The following is a 25676-nucleotide window of genomic DNA, read 5'->3' on the forward strand; positions in this document are numbered from 1 at the left end:
ATGTAAAAAAAAATATAAAAGACAATATAATTCTAATAGTTCTTGCTATATGATGATACAAATGTAAGTTGTCTTCTGATCAATGGTTTACCTTTGTGATATGCATCCAGCCACATGTTCCTTCTTAGCACTGGAAGTAGTAAAGACGACAGAACACATCTGAATCCAACAGTAGTTTATTATCCACTCATTGCAAGTGAAGTTAGACACTTCAGTTACCAGTTAATGAGAGTTTAAATATCAGCTGACAACTGCAGAAAGTGTACAATGAGTACAAAAGCATTAACCATAACAAAAAAGTTCAGACGTACTAATTTTTAAATATCAGGTTGTACACTGTTGTACAGCAACCATTATATGATCTTCAACTAATTCAGGGCTTGTGCTTGAAAGCATTTTTTAAAATAAATAAATTAAAAAAAAAAAAAAAGGTTCTCCAAGAGGCTGAGAGGCTGGGGGCTAGAACTGTGTTATTTCCTGAAATACTATTAGCATAGAGCCTTACCTATTACAGACAAAGCTATTTTGTGTTATGAACAGTTGCTTTTATCAGGAAACACAGTAACAAGAAAAACCTATACATAAAAAAATTAAACTCCAATATGCAAAATATATATATACACACCTACCTGTATGGTACTACAGATCCCATATAAATCAAGTATAGGCCAAATTTTGGCATTGTATTTAAGTGCATGAAGTTTAGTACAAAATCCCACTCAGACTTTGCTCTTACTTTCCAAGTTAATAGCTCCTGAATTGATCTTCTCCAATCATGATATTTTAAATTGCTTGAATTGTATTAAGAATTTGTTTCTATTTCAGGAATATCAGGCTTGACTTTCATTACACTTTAACAAAGTTGTGCAAAAAATCTAGTAATTGTTTGTCCTGTACTAATAAAATGCTCCAAATTGATAGGGCTTTTGTTTACACTTCGCAGTCAGTATGTTTAAGGTATTATCCCCATAGGTAATCTCTATTCTTCTTTAATCCTACAGGAGTAGTTGATTATATATTGTAAGCACATATTGCTTTGTTTCATTTTGTTAACTGGACTCTTAACCAACACACAAATTACTTCCGGTGCAGAACCGAGTGCAAAAAGAATTTTTCTAATGCATAGTAAATTTGCTTCATCTCCAGCATGTGATACTAGCAGTTGAGAGAACACCTAAAGAGCAATATCCTGTCTGCCACATGATATCTCATTTTGTTTTCAAATTACGGGGTTTTTTTGCTTTTGATTCAAGACATATTGTAGGAAGAAAACATTAGTGATCCAACTAATCTATTGATTTGACAAATATGATATTCATGGTCAGTTTTAAAATAGGCTTATATATTTGTGCCAAAACAAAAAGGCCACTTCAGGTTTTGGACAGAATAGCAGCCTGCATCAAGTCATTCAATGAGACTGCCACGAAAAAGTCAAAGTTCCTCAAAATAACTTGCAGAACATAGCAGTAAACTGTATAATCCAGAAACAGTCTGTATTAGACAAAAATAACAAGAACCAATACAGTACAGTAAATTTTGAGTCGCAATACCCCAAGAAATTAATTCTCCTATTATTGTCTGCTGACATTATTCTGGAATCTTGTCATTCAACATAGTTACCATACAGAGGGAAAGGCATCAACTCACTGTTGCAAACGTACAACCAGTTCCAGCTACTGTGAAACAGCTTCCAACTTATGCCCTTTAAAAGTCTTGTAAAATTGGGCTAAGTACGGTTTTATAAACAGCAATCTCAGTTCTCAAAAGCAAGGATATTACGTTTCCATCTCACAAGGTAAGTCAGGTCACACACACACACACTCACGCCTATATGCATGCCAGAACATGGACGTAACCTTCAGGGTTCATTTTCAATGTGGTATGTAAGGAACTAGAGGCAGAACTCCCAACATCATCAACAGGGGTTAGACAGCTATGAATTCTTACATGATTGAATTATTAAATATATATTGTGTTAAAAATCTTGTTTCACATCAAGAAAGCAAATACTGAAATAGAAAACTTTTAGCACAACAGATGTATTTACATACAGCATGCAAGGTTTGTTTTTATGTATTTGAGCAGCTAACAGCCACTAACAGCCCTTAAATATTTACAAGTTCAAAATGACAATCTTTACATAAGCAGTATTTTTGCAGCTGCTTACAAATAGTTCAGGACACTCCCTAGCAAATAAACGAGAAATGAGTAACAAATATTGAAAGAAATAGTAAAATATAATAGCAAAGGAAAAGATGATAGCTTTTAAAATCCTGACACATTAACACTGTTTGGTTTTCAAAAAAAATTAGAGATCCTGTTTTTTAAAAAAATGAGCCTTTGTTTTTTCAGGAGCTTAAGAAAAGGTTTCAATTAAGCAAACAAAATACAACTTCCTTTGGCTTGCCAATTTACCTTAAAACAGTTCTTCCCCCCCCCCCCTTTTTTTTTTTAATTTGCAAGGTAAGTAAATAAGGCATATGTGATCAGAGGCTCAAGAGCGATCACACAGAAGAAAGATGCTTCAACTCCAGTTTCCAGCACAGGAAGCAAAAGTAATAGCTTTCATGTAAACATGCAACTGTTTGCAAAATAACAGGTTCTAAAGATATACCCAAGATGCAATGCGTATGTTAGTGCTATTTGAGGGCCAGGTCAGAAAAAAATCCTTGTATGTTTAAGGCAGGTATCTAAGACTAATTAGGGTCTCTCCAGCCTTTTGGAAAACAGGATTTTGTGCACACTCTAGCATGCATTAGATTCAGTTTTATATTGCATACAGTAATCAGGTAAGACAAACGTTCATACCTTTTTGTAATAAATGTGCATCTATATCTGCTTCTATAAAACAGTATATTTCTCTTTTTAGGACTATACAACCTGGAACTGAGAAAGTTCAATAGCAGTGACACATGAATAATTGTTTCTGTACTGCCTCATAAAACTTTTCAAGTGTATTATCCTTCTGAGAAGACATTTAACTACCTTCTTAAAGCTATGTTATATTTATTTATTAGTAATTTGGTACCAGCTGATGTTCATGCTACAAATATTTATGTTCAACTCTAGCAATAGTTTAGGGCAAAGAAAGTGCTCAAGTTTTACCTACTGTTTTGTTATGACTGATGTGAAGGAATCTTAAGATACTATTAACCAAAAATATACTAAAATACAAATCTTGGTATATATTTAGAGTTGAATTTTTAAGTTTTTGCATTCCTTTCTTTCCTCTGTTCTATAACAGTATTCCTATTGCATGATATTTTGTGCTAAATTGCCCTCTTAAGCCTAGCCACTTATAGGGCATGAAAATAGACTAGTAAAACTTTATTCATGTAAACTCCAGTAAAGTAGTTGCAATCTAGAGACAGGGTTGCAAAGGTGCTGTATAAACCAACATTATGATATACATTTCCTGCAGTCTACACTATATGGTACATTGGGTAACTTCAAAATGTCATGTCCTATGTAATGTATAAAAATATAAAGTATATATTTTTTATATATATATATATGAGTAATAGTAGAATGAGCTACAGTGCAATTTTCCTTAGTCTGCTGAAAGTCATGACTGCATATGATTTTTTTCACCCATTCTAAAATTTCCACAGTAGGTTTTCTTTTCCATTAATAGTATGACAGCTATAAAATGCAGCGTTTAGAACAATCCTATGCTGTAAACTTCAAGTTCCTAAAAGTCTTAACGGCAAATACGTACCTTAAAAATTAGTTTAACTCTCCCTTCTGTGCTACAATTTACACAGTCTTCTCTATAAAGTATAAAGCTAGGATATTTAAGGAAAATGTGTCCTAAATTTCAGAGGAAGTCATCCTATTAGTACTATTTTCCCCAGTCTTCAGGCTAATTTAATATCATCAGAACTACAATACCTGTTCAGGGCTTTAAGCAAAAAGCCTTTTTGGATACCTGCCCCCTGGTTATTTATTCAACCTTTATCCTAGTGTGCAAAACCCTATCATTGGAAATCCTTCCCTCGAAACCTTGAAAACTGATTTACTGCACATTCAGCATAAAAACTGCAACAAAGGGACAGAGAGAAAAATCAAATATAGAAATATGTACTGAAAGAAGCTACACATGTTCTACAGGGTAAGATCTCTCCAACTATAGAAGTGGTTTAACACACTATCAATTCTTTTGAGTACATTCATAACAGTGCATTCTAAATGCACATCAGGAAAGTCAGATTTTCACATCTTCTAATGCCAGCGTACCATAACTTTGACTGCTTTAAGGAGCAAAGAGATAGGAAGTTAATTTTGTTAATTTACATATTAGCAGAGTTTGGAGCTCATATCTCCAATACAATAAACTTCCAATTCCAAGTAGTTCTTACAAAAAGTAAGCTTTGTATTCTAGCTAAATTATTCACTAGACTTCCTAATCATGTTTTTCCTGAAAAAAATGTGCTGATACAAAACTAGGTAATTCACACCTTGCCAGAATGCTGTAGTAAGACAGTTCCTGACATGGAAAGAACAGCCTTAGGTAACCTTAAAAAACAAAAAAAAACAAAAAACAAAAAAACACACACAGAGGCATATGAAATTATAGTTCAAGGATCACGCCCTACTCATCACTTGGAAAAGGAACTTGAAAAGTGCATTATTATTCAATAAAACCTAGATACGCACAAACTATTTATGCATTGACAACACTGTCTTGAGTGCCGAGATCTTCCTATCAAAATGATCAAAAATTTAATTTGATCATTATTTTTTTTTATATAGCCAAACTGGGTAAAAGTGATTCTCACCTTAAAATACAGTATGTTAATGAATAAAAATACATACAATTTTTCTAGAACTATGATTAGAATTTCTAAGCACATCTCTAAAAACAATGGTCCTTCTAAATCCATTTGGAATAATATGTGAGGCCCATTTCTTAGTAGGATGGGTACTTTTATTGTTTATATTTTTAGATAATTAATTTTGAACATCTGCCCACTGTATAAACAATCTGCAGAAAAATATATCCTCTACCAGTAATTTACAATGCTCATTAAAAAATACTTACAAAAGGGATTATTATCCATTCACAACCTTTTGAGGCTAAGGACATGATTCTTGGGCCATTTCATTTATGCAATTTTAAACAGGCTAAACTGAATATTCTGGTTAATTTAACCATGCCAGTAATGTGGACAATCTAACATTTAAAAATATCTGCCTAATTATGTATGATTTAAAGTAAAATGAATCATTTTTACATTACAGTATATATGGCATTTGTTAATTTTGCAACAGAAAGGCACAGTTATCAAGCCATAAAATACAGTACCTAAATCTTACATACTCCATTGATACCTAACACCAATGCCAATCCAGACATTTTACTGTGTAAAAGGGACTAAAGGAAAAAAAGCTTCCATTTGTTTTTTTTGTTTGTTTGTTTGTTTTTTTAGAAAAATCCAACCTCATTGCAACTTTGGTCCATTCAAAATGCACTAGCTAAAACATCTTGAAGCAGGGTTTAGGGAAAAATAGAGGAAAACAAATAATTTAGCAGTTTATGGTCCAACAACTTTAAGTTATTATGAAATGGCAAACAGATCATGAATGGAGGTTTTTGATTAGCTGTCAGACATACTTGTCAAAATGTCGAAGTACACAGGTACAGTATGACAGATGTTTCAGATACATTCATTGCATCTCGCGTGCACTCACACACGCACTTTGTTACAGCAATAAGTCTAGACACAGCATTTACAGAGTTCAGCACTTCTCAGGAACTGATATTTGACTTCTGGCCACATACCGTACCAGAGATGTGCAATGTCCTTTAAATGCTTTGCCTGCTACGTATTGCTGTTAAAGCGAAGACCTCTGCTAAAGCCAAACTCACTGGCCTTCCCTTAGCAAACTAGTGCACCTTTTCAAAAAGCAACTAGCTCCGTTCTCCCTATTTAAAGTGATGAATCTGCATCAAGAAAGACCAATAAACTGGAAGAGACAAGGGATGATAAACATGAGGGAGAACCCAACCATTCCATATGTAATATAGCGATAGGGAAGCTCAACTTCCATGCGCTGTCTTGCTTTCCGTACATCATCATGTGGTATGCGGAATATTTTACATGCCAGTGGAATAGTGGCTTTTTTCATCGCTATTTTTGTTAATAACAGAATTACTACTCCAATTAACAACCGCAACATGGCTTTTCCGAACACAGTCACAGTGAGAGAGGAAAGAGATAAAGGTAACATACTGGGAGGAGGATCTAGGTTTAGACCCAGCATGTAGCTAACATGAGAGCCACAGGCTACTCCAGCACCAGAGCCCAGTATCTGAGCTGTGTCTCCTCGTGATGTGCTCCAAGTGTCTAGAGTGAAGGAGAAGATGCCCAGGGCTAAATGGAGACTGATGACGATTAATGGTGCATATTTGTAAGTTAAGTTGAAGTTATCAATCAGGTCCACAACTGGATGGAAGACAACCAAGATGAGAACAGCATACAAAAATCCAGCAATAACATCCTGTTGAAGAGAGATAAAGATACAGTTTCAGTGTAATAACTATTTCAAAAATTAAGTTGCATTAGCATGAAGACAAGTCTAGTGGCTCTGTTGCTAAAAGCCACTTGTGGATTCCCATCTTTTCCGATCTATTGTAAAAGGTTAAGTCTACTTTTATTTTAAGGATAAAATAAGAAATTGCATTTAATCACCTATTAATAGGACACCTGCACTGTAATCAAATGAAGCTAACGGCTTTCTGTTCCTGTTCTTTTCTGAAATTGTAGATCTACCTATCTGCTGGCTACAATGGTCCTTGTCCAGGATCAGGCCATTCCAGCCCACAGTCAGCACAAAGTTAGCCCAACTAAAAAATAAAAAAGTAAAATTCCACCAACTTAGTATGCTGGAACAACTCAACACTGAATCCAAGTGCCATGGCCAACATAAAGGGGGGCGGGGGAGTGGTAGGGACAACTGGTAAGACAAGAGAGGACTGCAGCAGCTAGAAGTTAGAGTAGCTTAGACAGTCACAGAACCCCACCTCAGGAGTATACAATACTTGAAGAATGGAGAATGGTTTCCAATGGTGCAACTATTATAGGAAAAGGAAGGGGGAACTTCAGTGGCTCAATACGTGACAGTTTTTTTTTAAAACATCTTTTCTTAAAGTTACTCTTAATTTCTTTTCAGTTTATTATTAAATTTCAGCTGCTGTTGGTTATCACTCAGTTGTACAGAATTATCTATGACTTTGGTGTCACCTTTAGTTGTTATGAAGGAATTTGCTGAAAGCTTTTCAGAAATCCAGGCACTAGTGACTGGACCACTAAGCACCCATTCACACGCTTATCAGCTTTTCCTTAAGAGCCAGGAGGTGTGACTTTTGTACTGCTCCTTCTTCAATGAATCATTTTTATTCACTTCCACTAATTGTACTCTTGATAAAAGCTCTAATACAATTTGCCTGGTATGAAAGTCAGACTTGGTCATTTCAGAATCACTCATGAAAGCCTTCTGCCACATTTGCTATCCTACCTTCCCACACCTTAGGCACCATGGTTGACTTATATGACAGGTAACAAATGGTTAATTGCATTTACTCAAAACCTGTAGGGATTTCAAATATGAAACTGATGAATAACCTAGTTGACACGATGCATTGCTTTAGTTGCATGACTTTGTTCTAAGAATTTATCGTGAAATACCAGTTCATCCCCAGCTGCCTTGTTTTCATATGCTCTTTTTACACTTAGTTCATTTGCCAGCTTTACCACTCACTACAAGGCTTTCCATGTGTTAGCTTTAGTCCTTTTAGAAAGTAATCCTCAAAAACCTCTTTGGCCTTCCTTATTAGTGTTTTTACATTCAGGTTGCCATTTTGCAGTCTTCCAGTTTTCCCATTTGGACACCACAGGTATCTGTTTCAGCATGATTTTTTTAAAAATTCTTTTTAATAACTAATTCTGTTTTTCAACCACAACAGCTTTGTTAATTGGTTATTTAGAATATTTGGTAAGTGAAATCCTAGTTATTAGCATGGCACTCAAATGCACACCCCTTCGAGTAGTTTTTTTGGGGTGATTTTTTTTTTTTTTTTTTTTTTTTTTAAACATTTGCCCTTTTTGGGAACCAAATGTTTCTAAATGGGAACTTTTAACGGAATCACAGAATGGTTGAGGTTGGAAGGGACCTCTGGAGATCATCTAGTCCAACTCCACTGCTCAAGCAGGGTCACCTAGAGCACGTTGCCCAGTACCATGTCCAGCTGGGTTTTGAATATCTCCAAGGATGGGGACTCTACAACCTCTCTAGGCAACCTGTTCCAGTGTCCAACCATCCTTACAGTGAAAAAGTGTTCTCTTATGTTCAGACTGAATTTCCAGTGTTTCAATTTATGCCTACTGCCTCTCGTCCTGTCGCTGGGCACCACTGAAAAGAGTCTGGCCCCATCCTCTTGACACCCTCCCTTTAGATATTTGTATACATTGATATGATCCCCTCTCAGTCTTCTCTCCTCCAGGCTGAACAGGCCCAGCTCTCTCAACCATTCCTCTTAGGGGAGATGCTCCACTCCCCTAATCATCTTCGTAGCCCTCCGCTGGACTCTCTCCAGTAGTGCCATGTCTCTCTCGTACTAGGGAGCCCAGAACTGGACACAGCATTCCAGCTGTGGCCTCACCAGGGCTGAGGGGGAGGATCACCTCCCTCGACCTGCTGGCAACACTCTTCCTAACGCAGCCCAGGATACCACTGGCCTTCTTGGCCACAAGGGCACATTGTTGGCTCATGGTTAACTTGTTGTGCACCAGGACGCCCAGGTCCTTCTCTGCAGAGCTGCTTTCCAGCAGGTCAACGCCCAACCTGTCCTGGTGCGTGCATGGGGTTATTCCTCCCTAGGTGCAGGACCCTGCACTTGCCTTTGTTGAACTTCAAGAGGTTCCTCCCCGCCCAACTCTCCAGCCCATCCAGGTCTCTCTAAACGGCAGCACAGCCTTCTGGTGTATCAGCCACTTCTCTCAGGTTTGTGCCGTCAGCAGACTTGTTGAGGGTGCACTCTGTCCCTTCGTTGAGGTCAGTGATGATTAAGCTGAACAAGACTGGACCCAGTACTGACCCCTGAGGGGACACCGCTAGCTACAGGCCTCTGATTAGACTCTGTGCCGCTGATCACAACCCTCTGAGCTCTGTCATTCAGCCAGTTCTCAATCCACCTCACTGTCCACTCATCTAACCCACATGAGGATGTGTATATCCACCTGCCTAGGGGTGGATGAAGAACAAGTTGAGAGCTTATGGGTAAGGATTAAAGGGCAGGCTAATGTGGGTGACACTGTTGTGGGTGTTTACTACAAGCCACCTCATCAGGAAGAGGAAGTTGATGAGGCCTTCTACAGACAGCTGAAAGTAGCCTCACAGTCACAGGCCCTGGTTCTCATGGGGGACTTCAACCACCCTGATATCTGCTGGAAAGACAACACAGCTAGACACGAACAGTCCAGGAGGTTCCTGCAAAGCATCGATGATAACTGACACAGGTGGTGGAGGAGCCAACAAGGAGAGATGTGCTGCTGGACCTTGTACTAACAAACAAACAAGGACTGGTCAGAAATGTGAAGGCTGGGGGCAGCCTTGGCTGCAGTCACCATGAGATGGCGGAGTTCAGGATCCTGCGTGGAGGAAGCAGGGCAATAAGTAGGATCGCAGCCCTGGCCTTCCAGAGAGCAAATCTGGCCTCTTCAGGGACCTACTTGGAGGAATCCCATGGGTTAGGGCCTAGAACAAAGGGAGGGTCCAAGAGAACTGGTTGTTATTCAAGCATTACTTCCTCCAAGCTCAAGACTGGTGCATCCCTGTGATTAAGAAGTCAAGCAAAGGGGGCAGGAGACCTGCATGGATAAGCAAGGACCTCTTTATGTGGAGGGTACTAAACCTGCTCTTCAATTGCAAGTCTTCAGGAGGAGTAAGAGCCTTTCTCCTTCTACGAGGAGTGACCAGTTCCAGCTTTCTTCTACAGTTATGACGTACCGTTTCACATGGCACAGAGCCCTCCAACTCCACTGCTGTGGGGGACTGGGACTCCTGGAACTGTATGGTGCCCAAGAATACCCCATCTATCTCTTGCTCATCTTCACGGATGCTATGCAACCCGACTTCCTCCCGTAACTCCTTTACCTGATGACACAACTCATCAACAACAGCACACCTTCTGCAGGAGAGCTGACTGTCAGCCCAGGCCTCACCGAGAGGCCCCAAGCACTCCCTGCAGCCTCAGAGCTGTAGAGCTGCACCTGCTGTCAGAAGGTCTGTCTGGGTTGAAGCCTCTGACACAGCTGATGCAGCAGCTCCAACAGCTACTGGGGAATGTGCTCTGTGGCGTGTCATGACCACATCTGAGGAAGTGTACACTACTAGGATTGGAAATGAAGGTGTCTTCTTGTAGCCTTCTCCACAAACTGCTGCATCTGTTCACTGCCTGTTAGCTGCACTCTGGGCCTGGCTCTTACATAGGCCTCTCCCCAGCACTGACTCACAGGGTGCTTGACTCACCCTAATCAAGGGCCACCTGGATCAAAGGCCCCAACTTCCTCTGATCAGGGGCAAAAGAAAGGGGCTGCTTGCTCCTAAGAAAGCTGGAATGATGCCCACTGTTCTAGAGTAGCTTAGCTTTAGTTAGCTGGACTTTGAACTCCATGCTGTGAACTACACAGAACTAAATCAAGCATTGCTTTTCCTCTAATCATTCCTTAACAACTACTTTTTGGTACAGCTAACTGTGGTACCTTGAAAATTTAATTCCTGATTAAAGGTCAGGTCAGGACACAACACAAGCTAGAGGCAAAAGACAAGTTTCTCTATTATCTTCATGTGTCAAGCAAATACCTTCCTATGATATACTTCCTTATACAGGACTTACCAGTATGTGAACACTGATGTTACTTGTTTATTCTTTACTGCATAAATGCTACTTCAACATCAGCAGAAATTACTTTGTTATTCCTAAATTCATTTTAATTTTGAAATCATACTGCTCTCTAATGGCTTTGAAATGTTCTCATATGTTAAGTTTGTGTACAAGTGTATATATATATTTTGCATTGCAGCAACAAAAGCAGTACTGGAGAGAGGGGAAAACAACTTCTGTAACATCTAAGACGACACAACTACTGAGCTGGCATTTTTCCCATCACTGTCTTGCTTTACTGCAGTATTCTTCTTCCTCTAAATAATTCTTGCAAAAACAGCAATGAAGCAATGCATCAAGATGACACATGAAACCTGAGTTGACTGTAAGAGCCACTCTCCTATTGTATAAAATTATTTCAAAATTTCTCTGAATGATCTACAGTATAGAGGAAAAGTAGTCAGTCTACACTTTGTAACCTTAGTCATCAGTTTCCCCACTAAAACTGCTAGTAAACATCAGTTAAATCTCAACTGTACACCAAGTTCATCAAAGAAGAGTATAAATTAACAGAAGTTTGACATGCACTTTTAGCTATTGTATCGATTCTTTTAACTATTCTGTTAAACTCCCACATACAATCTACTTTCCGTTATCTTAAGCATGTGTGTAGAAAGGTCTTTTTAGTTATGAAGTACTTCATGGGAGATGCACGCCTTGATATCCACAAACTTTCAGAACTATGACTACATCTAGCATTGCACTAGTACTTAAAAAAATTCCCTAACCTCCAAGGTTTCTGTGTTCTTGCAAGAGAAATTTCAAATTTGTTCTGAATATGCATTTCACAAGCAATACACCTCATCTGAATATTCTATAGGTGTACAGTGTAATTGAGCATGTAAGAACAAGCTACTAGGAAAACAAATTGTGTTCTTTGATTTCTGTCACACAGTATAATGCTGTATTTAGCAATACATACTAGTTTAAATTAATTTTACAATGAAAAATCTAAGGGTTTACTACTTCTGCAGAAAAACATTAAGTTCTTTTTTAAAGATTGCTCTCCCCCTCATTTCTGGATCCCTGTAAGAGTTTTCTAGGGGTCTACATTCATTTATAATGAAAACAGACATAACCGTTTAAGCATTAAAGATGACACAACGAAGTCTGAACTCTACAAAAGGCTGACTGAAGGCTAGTCTTTTCACACTAAAAATGAGAACTCAAAAGTCTGAATGATACCTCAGTTACATTAACTTTTTTTCTTTTTTAATAAAACATCACTGAAGATGATTTCAGTATAGCTCATAGCAATCCATTTTCCTTTATGCCATGCAACAAAAGCAAATACAATCATAAGTATTGCAACCATATATCAGCAATTTTCCAAAGAGATCCAAGTATTCTAGAGAGGTACATTACTGTAAATCTTGATAACACACTTGCTTACATTTTTCTCTATTTGTTTCATCTAGCCATCACTTATGAGATTTAAGAAATAGCTCTGCGTGAGGGTCTCAAAGAACTCAAAGAAACTAGCATAACTGCTACCTAATCTTTAGTTTGCAGCCAAATATTAACATCATTATTTGTATTGATCCTAAATTTAACAAACAAGAACTAAGTTACAGAAATAATGCAGAAACCAACTAGAGAGTTGATCCGAACTGCTTAAGTCTATTAAACTTTAGAGTATCCAGTTGTTTTCGGGGAGTCTAAGAAATAGAGCTAAACTGGGTTTGGGTGCTAGTATTGTTTTCTTCCTGTTTTTATAGGATTGCTGCACTCTAAGGACAGCCTAGAAAAGTGAGTACATATTGCAGATCAGAAAGCTGCTCTAGCAGTGTCAGCACACACACCCCCCCTTCAGATGCTCCTTCTCCTGTACATGGAGCCTTCTGCAAGCTAGATCAATAGCTCGTGCTGTAGCAGCCCATTGCCACGTTAGCTGAGGTCACATCCCTGCCTCACAGTTGAAGGTGTGCCCCCCCCCCCCGCCGTTGTAAGTAGAGTGCCCAGAAAATAGGTCAGCATCCACCTTCGTCTGTAGTCTTTTTGTTTGTTAGCACTGAATTTTGAAGTTGCAGGGAAAACCTTTGTGAAAACTACAACTTTTCTAAAAAAAAATTCTCAACAATACTTTGTCCACTGATGAACCAGAAGCATTCTGTTCCTGTATGATATGACATTCTAAAAATCTACATACAATTACTGTACCATAAAAAGATTAAGTGATGGAAACACATGAAATCAGAACATTAAAATAAAAATTTAGTATGATGATTTTCTTACCAAAATTGAATGCATTCCCATATAAATTCGACTACAGCAAACCAAAGAACACCAGCAGAATGCAAGAATCAGCCCAAATATAAGGGGATACTGGTAGGGAAAAAGAGAGAGATTGTATTAAAATTTGAAAATAACCATTCAATAAGAATTCTATAATTAATTCTAGAAAAGTCACTTAGCAATGACCAGTTAATGCAACTTATGCTTATCCTTTTTCTTGCCCTACCCTACCCAAGCCTATTGTAGCACCCTCTATAAATCTGCCTCTTATACAGACCACTATAAAGCCAAACTTTTTCAGCTTTTTTTTCCCCCTGTCCTCTTCCTTTGCATTCAAGACACGTGAATTTCAGGGTACTGGTCTTATCTTTTCAGACAAAGCAGCAAGAAGTTATTGTATCTTTGTAACAGCTGAAGTCTTGCCACATTATGGTATCCTAAGTTGACAGTATGGATAGTGTCAAGCCTTGTGTTATAAGCTGAGGAGCCATTTCACCTTGAATAAAACTGCTATGTAATAAACTAGTGTTATGAACAAATTCCCAGGAAAATCTAATAGCTTTATCTTTCTTCTGAAAAAGCAGAAACCTTAATAATTTAGAAGTGAATTTAATCCCTTACGGACTGCTTTAGAGTTGGGCAACCTGTGACTGTCTCTGAGCATCAGTAGGAAACTCCTAGAATAACAATTTTATTTAAGCTCTACAAGCCCATATAAAATTTTCTTATAAGGCATGTTAATTACACAAAAACCATCAAAAATTACTTCCAAAGCCTTAAACATGTTGTGCAATATAACTACTTTTTGCAGCTTTAAAGATATTAGTTTAATAAAAGAGGCAGTCACAAGGCAAGATGGCAAGTTTCCAAGATTGTTTCACTTCCTCAATGAAAGCAGTCATACCAAAATAAACTTAAAAAATGATTTTCAATATAGACAGATAGTCTTGATGTACTGGACTCTCATAACTAGAACTAAGAATTACAGACAATTTTCTCGCCTTTTCCTTTGCTCTTTTTATGGACAAACTGAACGGTAAAATATCCACCACATTAGAGAAAAATATCTTTACTCTACTTGGAGAAAGCTCTACATCCTTTGTGAAGGCTACTTAACAGATTGTCAAGCTCCTCAGTCAGTCTTTCAAAGAAAGGTTAGACAAGACTAGCAGTCTTTATCATCATTTTGTAATTCTTTGAATTCTCAGCTCCAGAACCATGTTGACATCATAAACCTAAAAAATTCCTCAAAGTAACAGAAAAATCAGGATACATTTCACATCAAAAACAAATTTCACATTAAAACCACTTCCAAACATTCAGCATAAATGACAAAATAACAAAGCTCTTTTGTTGCATCTAGTTTAAACTCCAATTCATGTAGCAACACCGCTTTTTCCTAATACACTCTTACCTACAAAGAGCACCTAGGCAAAATGACCTTCCTGATGATTTGATTCCAATTGAAACACAAAAAAAGCAACAGACTCAGTTTCCTGCCTTTAAGAATTATTCTGATAACGGTCAAATGCCAATAGTGTGGCAGTACTGCAGATGTGATTGCAAAGTTCTTAGATGCTGACAGAGTTACAGTACCCACAAAAGTAATCTTTGTGCTTCCTAGAACGCATTACAAAGTAAACCCATCACTCATCCCCATTATGCCTTTACCATCATTCCCATCGATTTTGGGGTAGAAGTAATGCTGCCTGCATCAGGAGGACACTGGAGCCACACAAACCCCTGCCTGGCAGGGCTCCAGTCTGGCCGCAGAGGACTGCCAGAGCAGAGGTGCCATGCAGGGATAGACAATCCCTTATCAGAAGTAAAGAGGAGCTTCTAGCACCCCTTACATGCTCCAAAAGGTGTAAAATCCCAGGAAGACCAAGCATTGCTCATCGGACTAGCAAGGGAAGAAAAGATTTACCACCTCCAGAAGAACAAGGTGCATAAGGGACAAGGTACAGGACAGAAGTCTTATTTTCTGGGTCCCAGGCACAAAGTTCAAATAGCAGGATGAATTCTGGAAAATGAAAGTGATTGCTCTTGGTTTCAAACTGTCAAGGAGGTTGTGTTCTGGGAAGAAGGAAAAGGTGTCAGAGACTTCAACTTTGAAGAAACTTTGGAAAGAATATTTGGTTCTGTCATATCTCACACCACTCCTCCGAAATTTTTTTATGCTACTGAGAACAGGTAGCCATGAAAACATCTGAAAACACTGGCTAGCTTAGTCCTCTGTTGGATATACCTGTATCCAAGAACTAAAACTCTTCCTTATCTTGTCCTCAAGACATTTTTACCTTGATTCCATATATCCTTATGTAAACAAAACTTCTAAATTAAGCCCTACCCTCTAGACTAATTATTCTTCCTGAAACAGCTTTAGCATGACCTGTCCACAGGTATTAGATATATAGTATTAGATGCTAAATTACAGTATTTTTAATGCATGCTAATATTGATCACAGAAGCCCTCAACCCAGACAGTTTCTTTCCACGCAAGACAGATTACTCACTACAGCATACCTAGCTGGACTGCATCCAGTAAAAAAATCCATCTGGAAGGAAGTAGAAGCTTGCAACAATTATTCTTATCTCCTCTAGAAAAATATTCCACAATACAACAGTTTAATTTTCATAATTAGTTCCCACGCTAAACATTCACTTCTCTGCTCCCACCTTTATGCAACTGGTACACCTGGAAAACAGCTAGTTTATCTGAACTGATAGTTATTTTACTGACTGAAATGAGATAGCTTCAAATATAAAGACATCTTTATGTACAAAGTACAGGAACTTTCTGACCCAAAGGATGTCTTAATCCTCATCTGTCCTGGTTTCTTCCAATATTATATCAGTACCTCCCTGCATGGCCTCCATAACTGATCTGATTTTCTTCCTACAAGCCCAGAACCCAGCTTAAGTGGAGCCCCTGGCTTCAATACCAATAAAGCCCAATAGCCCAACATCCTGCCTCCTCCATGGCTCATTTGCACCAATGCCTTTTAAAAGCAGCCACTGGGTGCAAGAATTCATAGAACATCAAACCAGTAGCACCTGCTTAAAATCTGCCTCGAGGTGGTAAGGCAACCAGGTATTTTGTCCTCAAATGTAGGCATAAGCACACCAGGTGACTAAAGGAGAAGGTTAGCACTTTCGCACAGCTTGCAGCTCAGAGCTCCTGCTCAGCAGCCTCCAAGTCACAACACCAGCAGAAAGCATCACTGTAAGCCTTAAAATCTGCTCAAATGACAAATTTACTCCCAAAGCAAAATTCGAAAATAATGCAGTACTGAAGTAGTAGTAAACATTTTCTAAATGTTGTTTCATCTAGAAAATGACTTCCTGTATATTTTGCATATATAAAGTGGCTCTACCTTGATTGTAAGTATACTCCCACTGCTTAGGTATATGAAATGTCCAAAATACCACAGACCATGAGTATATCAAGATTGTTAACATTATCAGCCCTGTTTTACAACAAATAGTACGTCTCACAAAGCTCCTTTCCCATCAAACACAAATCCAACATTTACTGTGTCTCCTACTTAAAACAGGCATGATTTATTAAAGTCGAAACCTTAATATAAATAATCTCAAGCATTCATGGAAGAAAGTCATAAAAACTCCTTTCTGAAGTTGGCTTGGGTCTCTTACTTATTTTGGAAAAAATACTGCCTTCACAAGTCTGAAAACTAACAGGTATCAATTACTCCTATGTTAAAAAATTTTAGATCTTTTCGATATAGTTGCGTACACACCCTCTGACAGTTTCTACTTAAATGAAAGATACTAAAAGCATAGACTGCTGAATTCCAGCGGTGGTTCCTCACATGCCAGATCAGACCTACAAAGGCACAAAAGCCAGGTCACAAGCTCACCTCTTCCACAACTCATTGCTGCTCTTACCCATTTAAGCTTCAGAAGCAGATTGGCATCCTCTCTCCTTTCAGCAAGTGTCTGAAAGGTTTTCAAAGTTACAGTTGGCAGAGGTAGAAATAAGAAAAAAAACAGATTTGATTCTCTTAGCTCATTCTTTTTGATAACTGAATTGATATACCTTCATTCTTGACCATACTCTGAGCAACCTCCAGGTGGATGTTCAGGAACAGCCCACTTCTGAGACAAACTTTGCACACTCTGCCCTCATGCCTCCACTAAGGCCGTCCTACTCAGACTCTCAAGAGCTCCTTATACCTCCATAGCTACCATGTCACCTCAACAATTTTGAGCACAGGCAGTATTTATTGAATTGTGTACTACTTTTTCCAAATTAAAAAAAAACACACTTGTGATTTAAAAATGTAACCTTACACAAAAATAGAGACACTGACTTAGTACTCAATCTAACTTCAAGATCATATGCTGACTCAAAACCAACAATAACCTGGTATTTTCTCCTTGGGAAAAGTCTCCCACTTTCTATGTTAGATCAAATAACTGATATCCAGTTTACATAAATCTTTTTCAGAAGGCCAGAATAAAACTTTGGTAATACAAACCCAAAGCACATAGCACACACAATATTACAAGATGAATGGAGACATATGGAATTGAAAAGTGAGGCAGAGATTGTAGGCAGCAGTGAAAAATGCAACACGCAGAGATTAAAAAGATCCTATCATTGACATTTTTGTTTTTAAAGGTTTGAATGGGTATGTTTCTTTGAAGGTATTGTACCTGTTGAGAAAAGATATCCCAGTCTTCATGTATAGAACTGAGGGACAGAGCACCATGCATGTTTTTAAGAAAAATAAGATTGGGTAAAAATTCGAGGTTAATTCCTGAACTCACATATGAGCCGTGAAGTCAAATAAAAGCTCAGGAATACTTCTGATTGACTAGACTACCCATCACTCAAGCCTCATATTTGGTCCCATATCCACAATCTTGTTTTAATAAAATATACTAAACTGGAAATTGGTAGGTTTTGGAAAGCAGCAGTGAATCCACCTCCTGTAAAGTCTTTGAGTGTTTATGCCCTATGTTTTTAATGAGAAATACTCATTTGCTTTAATTACATCCTCTAAAAAGGGCTAGCAAACTTCTGACTGGATCACATGGAAAACATTTCCCTCAAGGGCCTATCCTCTTTCCTCCCCTTAATCTGACTTTACGCCAAGAGTCTTAATAACAGAACTATTGTTTGAAAATGCTCATAAGGAAACAATCTGTCCTAAAAGCTTTGACCTAGGTCAGAAAATTCCTTCTTTCTTCACAGAAAACTCTTCAAACACATTACAGATGCCCAGTTGTTTACATTTTTTAAAGCACATTCTGCACTAGATGAATTTCCAGCATGAACAAAAGGTTCCAAACTAACTTTCCAACATTGTCAGTGTTCTACAATATTATGATAACTCAGAAGTTCAGCTGGAGTTTGAGGCAGTCATCCTTAGGGCAGAGTTAGATTAAAGAATCCAAGCAGGACTTGCATGCATCACAGTTTTACCAAGAGATTTAGGCTATGCGCTGGCAACAGTCATACGAAAAGCTATAATCAGTGTTTACAGAAATGTTTACAGAAATGAGTAGGAGACATTGATTGGTCAGATAAATAGAAAAACATGGCATGTAAAGATTTGCAGGGAGAGGGAGAAGGGAAAGAGAAAGATGGTTAAAAAAGACGACAACCTGTGAGTTACTTTAGGAAAAATAAACAGAAGAAACGTCTCTTGAAAAGAGGCCAAGTAGTAAATAGCACTGTTCAAGCTACACTTATCAATTATTTCCTTTTTTCTTCTCCTGACCAACATCAATATTAAAGAGCATAAAGAAATCTGAGTGCTACAAGTGATTACAAGAACCTTTTCTTTAAATTCCAAGAAAAAGATTTCAGAGCAACTTAAAGGTTTAATATTCTGCTATACATCAGCTGAAAAGAAATCTAGAGTTACGGTAAGAACTAGATCCTATTGCTTCTTTTCCTTGCAGTCATGACAAATAACAATTCCTGCCTGAAAACACCCTGCAAGAATCACCTACAGCCTGCTCTGCTTATGCTCTCAACACTGGGAAAAGGAGTTTTTCTACAAACTGAACATTTCCCACATTTAATCAACACATCCTATTTTTAAGTATAAAAAGTGCTTTACATGTATACCATCCATGAAGAAAAAATAGCAGCTTGAGAAGTGAAGCATTTCCTTTGAATCCTCTCTTCATCAAAAAAACTGCCTCTAACCTTCAGGTATTTGTTTTTACATAGTCCCCCAAGATCCTTTAAACTAAATAAAAATTTGCTTATGCAAAACTAAAAGAGTTTATTTAATGGCAATCAGCGCAATTTACTGGGACAGGCTGTTGCACAGCCCCAGCACAGATCCCCACTGGGATTTGTAGTAGATTGCTACGCTCAGCAAATTCACACTTTCAGGAGCACGTGAATCAAACAGGCCATAGCACCTTTTCCAGCTTCTTTTACAGACAGATGACAGACACTAACACTCCCTACAAAATAAGATCTTACAACTCAAGTACACAAGGCCAGTTGTAACCCTCCAAATTCTCTTCTCTATTTCAACAGCTCTTCACTGTGTGGGTATTCTGGGTTTCCAGTTCACCTCTTCAGCTATGTTTCTCACATCACGGTTTTTTTTTTTTTTCCCCCTAAAGTTTCGAGAAACACATGCAAGATAGAAAACTCATTAGGCAAGCATACATCTCCTTGCCTGAGTTTCTTCACAGCGTTTTAGTATTTCAGTCAGAATCTATTTGGGCTTCTTTAAAAGAGGAAGCATCTCTTCTCTGGAAGGAGTCTGCGCTTGCTCTTATACATAAACTTCCCACAGAAACTGTATGTAAGAGATGGCCTTCTAAGTCTAGCTTCCAGTTTTATCACTCCACCAATTTTAAGTAAAACTCCAGCCTTTCAACAAGGACAGCCACCTCAGACTAGGAACCTGGCCACTTTCTGTAGAATTCCCACTATAGCAACCAGAGAGAACAACTGAAGCATCTTATTAGACTATTCATCCAACCCTGATGATTCGTTATTCCCCATTCCCAGTGGGAATCTGAAAGAAGTCAGCCTTTCAGAAGGAAAGAGCAGGCAGACAACTCCAGAGATAAAATTTAGTAGTGTTCAATCAGAATGGAGCAGGACTCTCAAATCCCACTACAAGTCCTGTCAAACCCATTTCATTTTACTAGATCCATCAGCTTTGGTTGATAGAAGTAATAGTGCAGAAGAAGGATTTCTAGAAGAGTGACCTGGTACCACATGACCTTCTTATACAATTAATACTACAGAAGATCAATAGAACACTAAGCAAATTAAAACTGAAAAATATGTTGAGATGCATCAAAGGACTCATTACAGGATGGAAGGACTCTAGTGCTTTAGTTGTTAGCACTTATTAGGCCAACGCTATCATGAATGGGCTGATAAGACAGTCACTGCTGATAGGATTTGCATATAACACCAGCAGACAAGTAAACAGTGAGAAGGACAAAACTGCTGTATTTAATGTTTGAAACTGTTTCACAAGAGAAGCCCATTTAAAAAAAAAAAGGTGGTTAATATAGTTACAGAGGCAAGATACTCATCAATCAAGTTCTGGGCTCCTGCTAAATATCAACTTAAAGTTCATTCAGTGGCCCGCAGTGAGCGTCAGCAGTTCCTGGCGCAGCTCATTAATTCAGAGCTCGGGAAGCAGCAAAGCTCGACATCACTTGCAAAGCTCGGCAGCTCCTGCCAGAGCCAGGCTGAGCCCTGGAGGAACTCTGCGAGAGAAGTGCATTTTCTCTAACTGATTTTTTCAAAATGAAACAGCAGGCTTATGACACATTCATGTAGCATCCTAACTCAAGCACTATTTCCAATCAAGTATGATTTGACATCTATTTGAAACCAGCAGTTCAAGCTCATCAAAAAAAAAAAAATATCTCTAAAAAAACAAAATTTTTTTCCCCACAAGTCTCAGCTTGAGGCTTCTGAAGGTTTTTACAAACTAAAATTAGCAGTTCACACTCTCTCTTCCTCACCACTAACGACCCTGTATAATCACACCAGGCTTAAACTGTCAACATTACAAAAAACAAACAAACAAACCACCAGACTTTCCCTAAGGTGATAAAGGTGTGCTGTTTCCTACATCACATCAATATCTATAACCACACTTTTTTTTTTTTTGGAAACAGTCTTTTTACTGCTTATCCTTTATTTTCAGGTATCTGCTTCAGAAAGAAAGAAAACTATAAAAAACTACCAATATCTACAATACTTCTAAATTCTAGCTAGTCTTTGGCACCAGCTTCATATTTCAAGGTTACTGAAATATATTTGAAACACAATTTGCTAAAATCTAAGATCTGCTAAGAGTTAACAAAATAAAAAACTATAAAAAAAGATTATGCAAGCAGAGTCAAACATTTCAGGAAGCTCTTGTAATGCAAGGAGTAATTGAAAAATTGCGTTCTACAACGGACGGAACAGTTAGCTATGATGAAAATGTTTTTAACATACAGTCTGCTTGCTGCTGAAAGTTCAGCTGTACTGAACAGTGCCTGCATCCAAAGTCTCTAATTGTGAAAATTAATCACAACTGTCTTCAAAATACATCAGCTCTGAAAATATTTCACTTGAACAATTGTATCTATAAGCAAATATTTTAGGTTGACTATGTATAGTCAAAAATTCTTTTCAATACAGGAGTCAAATAGGAAAATAATTGTAATAGCATTACTGCTAGGCATTTAAAACTAGGAAAGCACAAACTTCATTCAACAGGTTAAAAGAAATTTAACTGAAATTCAAACTATGTTTTTTAAGGGACAGTTCAGGTCATACCTAGAAAAATAAAAGCCTGCAGATTTACTCTCTTCTGTATATTGTTAAAGGGAAGGAATCACAGATTATATTTGTTTGACGGAAAAGTAGTATCACACAATACTAGGAAGTCCTAGACTAATGAAAGCAAATTCCAAATAAGCTATACTGGAAAGTGATTCCCTTTTCACTTGAGGGATCTCTTCAGTGCAAAAGTGGCTTTCTTTGATATAGCATAAACCTTCTCAAGGTGACAAACTAAAGTCAAGTCACCTTTATTCCAGAATAAGAGCTTTTGCAGAGTTACAGCTCTATCTGCTTAAATTCACACTCAGTCTCGTTCCAGGATGTTTATTCTGAATAGACAGAGTGCTAAGATGTCGGCTTTACCTATTATGATCGGGGTTTGTGCAATGCTTCCTTCTACTGAATAGATACTAACACCGTATCCCAACACTTGCCGAGGAGTTAAAGCCCAGCGGTTTATATCTATTGATACATAGCTATAATTTAATAAGAAGAGAGGCTATTGCAAGCTCCCCTGTCATTAATAACTTTCCAAGAGGTTCTGACATCAGACTCTTTAATCCCTCTATTTCCACAATAGCAAGACAGAAAGTGGCTTTATAAATTCTACTCCCTTTCAACATAAGTAAAACATGGAGAACAGCAGAGGCATTAGATGAAAAAAATAACTCTTCCCAAAGATCAATCTAAAGACATTCAACACTCCAAATGTTAACTTTTCATTAATATTTAGAAATAATTTAATAGCCAGGAGTAATTTTTAAATGAAAGTTTTGAAATGATGTAAGTTGGTTTCAGAGAGGTCTGTTATTCAAACATATTTCACAGGAAGAAATGAAACATCTTAAAACTCAAACACTTTGCCTCCCCATTTCCTAAGTATGATTCTAAGTGAATACTAACAGAGGCTGAACATCTGTCATTTCTTAATACGCAGCTATTGTAAGTGTGCCTGGTTAGTCACCAAAGTATTTCAGAGACCGCAGTTGCAGGGTTGGCAAACTGAGATCAAACTTGGTGCACTGACAGAAAATACTATTTCACACATCCGTTTGCTGGCTCTATAAATGCAGTCAGGCTGGGTTCTCCTTTGACACATGACAGTCTTTGCAAAGCTAATTGACTGATACTACTAAAGGAGGTTTCCAACACAGGAGAAGTAAAATTCAGTTCATTCTTTAAGTGACATGAGCCCCACAGATCTAACAAGAGTAATAATCAAATATTCAGATTGTATTCCACCATAAAATCAATTTTAAGAGTATGCATCTCAGTGACTAAACTCCCAGTATTTCATAAACACCTACAAATCATTACATTACTCGATGCCTGCAGAACTCCAGCAAAATGGGATTTCACATTTTCCTAGCAAAGAAGTCCCTGATAGCCTTCTTTCAGGCATATTATATCACCTCTGCATAAGTAGATACACAAGCTTTCATTAAAGAAAGGCCAAATACAACTCTTAACCTCCAACTGCCTCTCTCTCCTTTCAGGCATCCATTCTACATAATACTGAGAAGAAGCTGCAAAGTGTCATTCTGTGACCACAGACAGTTGGTGACCAGTAACCGTAACTGGGGAGATACTCAGCCCCTCATAAAGCTAAAGAAAAGGGGGGGAAAAAAGGTCTGACCACATCTCACATAAATTAGGCAGGTATATAATAACATCTTGAAAATATTAAGAGCTTAAAAGTGGGCTTTGCATAATTTCCTGAACTTCTTAAACAGAAGCCCTCGAAACCCCGTACAGAACACTTATTGCCCAGGAAAGCGTTCGCCCTCATTTGCTCCTGAAGTGGTGCAGTGATTTAAGGAAGTACTCATAGTGCTTTCTTTAGCATTATGTGCAACAGTGAGAACTCCAACAGCAAGCACTGCATCTAAGTGCGTGCCACAGCTTGCATAAACTAGATGTTCAATGTTCCTTTAACTTAACCCACTGACTCAAAAGTGCAACAGGCAGACACTAAGATTTTGCTAGATGAAAAGCCTCAGAGATCACTTCCTGCTAATTAGCACATTAATAGTGGCAAAACCATCTGAAAATGTATGTATTCCTCCACACACAAATGAGCATTTCCAGTTTACAGGCAATGAAAATGAAAACAGTTACCGAAGAGGCTGAAGATACAAATTGACTCAAGCTACAGTGACTCGAAGCTAAGCAGGATCAGCAAGGAGCCCTTCAGGTCCTGGCTCTCCAACAAGTTATCTGTCAGTAAAACCAAAAGCCTTTAAGAAAAATCAGATGCCTCTCCAAACACTGTGCAAAGCACGCGGCCCTAGACAAGCTAAGATGGGATACAAAAAACTCACAGGGACGAAATGCGGATTTTTTTTTTTTTTTTAACGCACACTGATCCGGCTGCTCCCCAAGGCACCAGCACCTCCATCCAGAGGGCAGAAATACTAAACGCGGCTGCTACCTAAGCGCTCGCTCGGATCACAGAAAAAACTGCACACCGCACTTTCTACGCGCCGGGAGGCCCCGCGGGGGAGCGGTACCTGCCAGCGGCCGTGGCTGAGCAGCAGCAGCGCCAGGGGGATGGCGGTGCCCGACATGGCGTGCGTGGAGGGCATGCTGTACTCGGAGTTGTAGAAGACCTCCAGCTTCACCACGGGCGGCGAGGCGGGCCGCGGCCAGCGGATGACATCCTTGGTGCACTGCCCCAGGTACATCACCCACACCCAGATGTGCACCAGCCGCCGGCCCAGCCACGCGTCCACGTTCCAGATGCAGAAGGGGAAGAAGAGCATGTAGAAGAGCTCGTTGCCCAGCTCCGTGCCCAGGCTGAAGAGGTAGTAGAGGGAGCGGCTGCGGGTGGAGAACTCCTGGCTGCCGTCTTCCTCCGCCAGCGAGTTGCGCCGCGGCCTCCTCCGCCAGCCCCCCGGCGCGGCCCCGCTGCCGGCAGGATGCTGCCGCCCCGGCCCCTGCGCCGCGGCCCGCTCGGCGGCGGGGGGGGCGCCGTTAGCCAGCGGCCCCCGGCCCGCGCCTCGCTGCTCCGCCTCGGCCCAGCCCGACGGCCCCTCCACGCCGCAGAGCCGCTGGAAGGAGGCCACTTTCTGCGGGTCCTGCAGGTGGGCGGCCAGCCGCGCCAGGCGCCGCCGCAGCGCCATGGCGGGCGGGCGGGCGGGCGAGGCCGCCTGAGGCGCGGCGGAGGGCGACGAGGCGCTGCCCGGCCCGGGGGCTGAGGGGGCTTCGCCCGTCCGCGCGGCGCCGGGGCTCTCCCGCGCGCGCTCCCGGAGGAGGAAGGCGCCCGGGGGCCGCGGAGCCTCTACGCCTGCGCCTGCGCCTCCGCCCGCCGCTGCCCACGGCTCAGCTCGACACGGCTGGAGCCTCGCACCCGCTCCGCCCGCCGCCGCTCGCTGCCTCCCTCCTTATCCCGCGCCCGCGCCCCCGCCCGCCGTCACTGGCCCCGCCGCGCCTGCGCACAACTACCGCTGCACCCTCCCTCCCCGTGAAAACCCCTCCGCGGCGCGGATTGGCTGCGGCTCCCTCTCGAGCCCGCCTCTCGCGGGAAGGGGAGAGCCAATCGGGGCTTGGCACGGCGGGAGGGAGCGGGCAGCGTGCCTCGGCCTCGAGCGTGAGGCGGGGAGGCGGCCGCGGCAGGGGGGTAGGACGAGGGGGGACAGCGCCCCCCGCCGGCGGAGAGGGGCGGGCGGGCGGGAGCCGCTCCAGTCCGGCCGGCCGCTG

At 40.0% G+C, this 25676-nt stretch overlaps 1 protein-coding gene across 1 annotated transcript; it reads right to left on the reverse strand.

Moving 5' to 3' along the window:
• Positions 1-160: 160 nt before the first annotated feature.
• On the reverse strand, positions 161-25432 carry SGPP1 (sphingosine-1-phosphate phosphatase 1). The gene is made up of 3 exons (XM_026114279.2): positions 24488-25432; positions 13181-13270; positions 161-6501 (listed from the first exon to the last, which is right to left on the reverse strand). The coding sequence occupies exons 1-3, from the start codon at positions 25097-25099 to the stop codon at positions 5950-5952; spliced, it is 1254 nt and encodes a 417-aa protein (XP_025970064.2). The 5' UTR covers positions 25100-25432; the 3' UTR covers positions 161-5949.
• Between the last annotated feature and the right edge of the window lie 244 nt (positions 25433-25676).

Source organism: Dromaius novaehollandiae, chromosome 5 (assembly GCF_036370855.1).
Source record: "Dromaius novaehollandiae isolate bDroNov1 chromosome 5, bDroNov1.hap1, whole genome shotgun sequence".
Classification (NCBI taxonomy): domain Eukaryota; kingdom Metazoa; phylum Chordata; class Aves; order Casuariiformes; family Dromaiidae; genus Dromaius; species Dromaius novaehollandiae.

Excerpts from the sequence above, each read along its gene's own strand:
- SGPP1 (XM_026114279.2), bottom strand. The coding sequence starts at position 25,099 with ATGGCGCTGCGGCGGCGCCTGGCGCGGCTGGCCGCCCACCTGCAGGAC. Across the intron at positions 13,271-24,487 it reads TCAGCCACGGCCGCTGGCAG|TATCCCCTTATATTTGGGCT; the intron begins GTACCGCTCCCC and ends TTTCCCTACCAG. Across the intron at positions 6,502-13,180 it reads TGGGAATGCATTCAATTTTG|GATGTTATTGCTGGATTTTT; the intron begins GTAAGAAAATCA and ends TCTCTTCAACAG.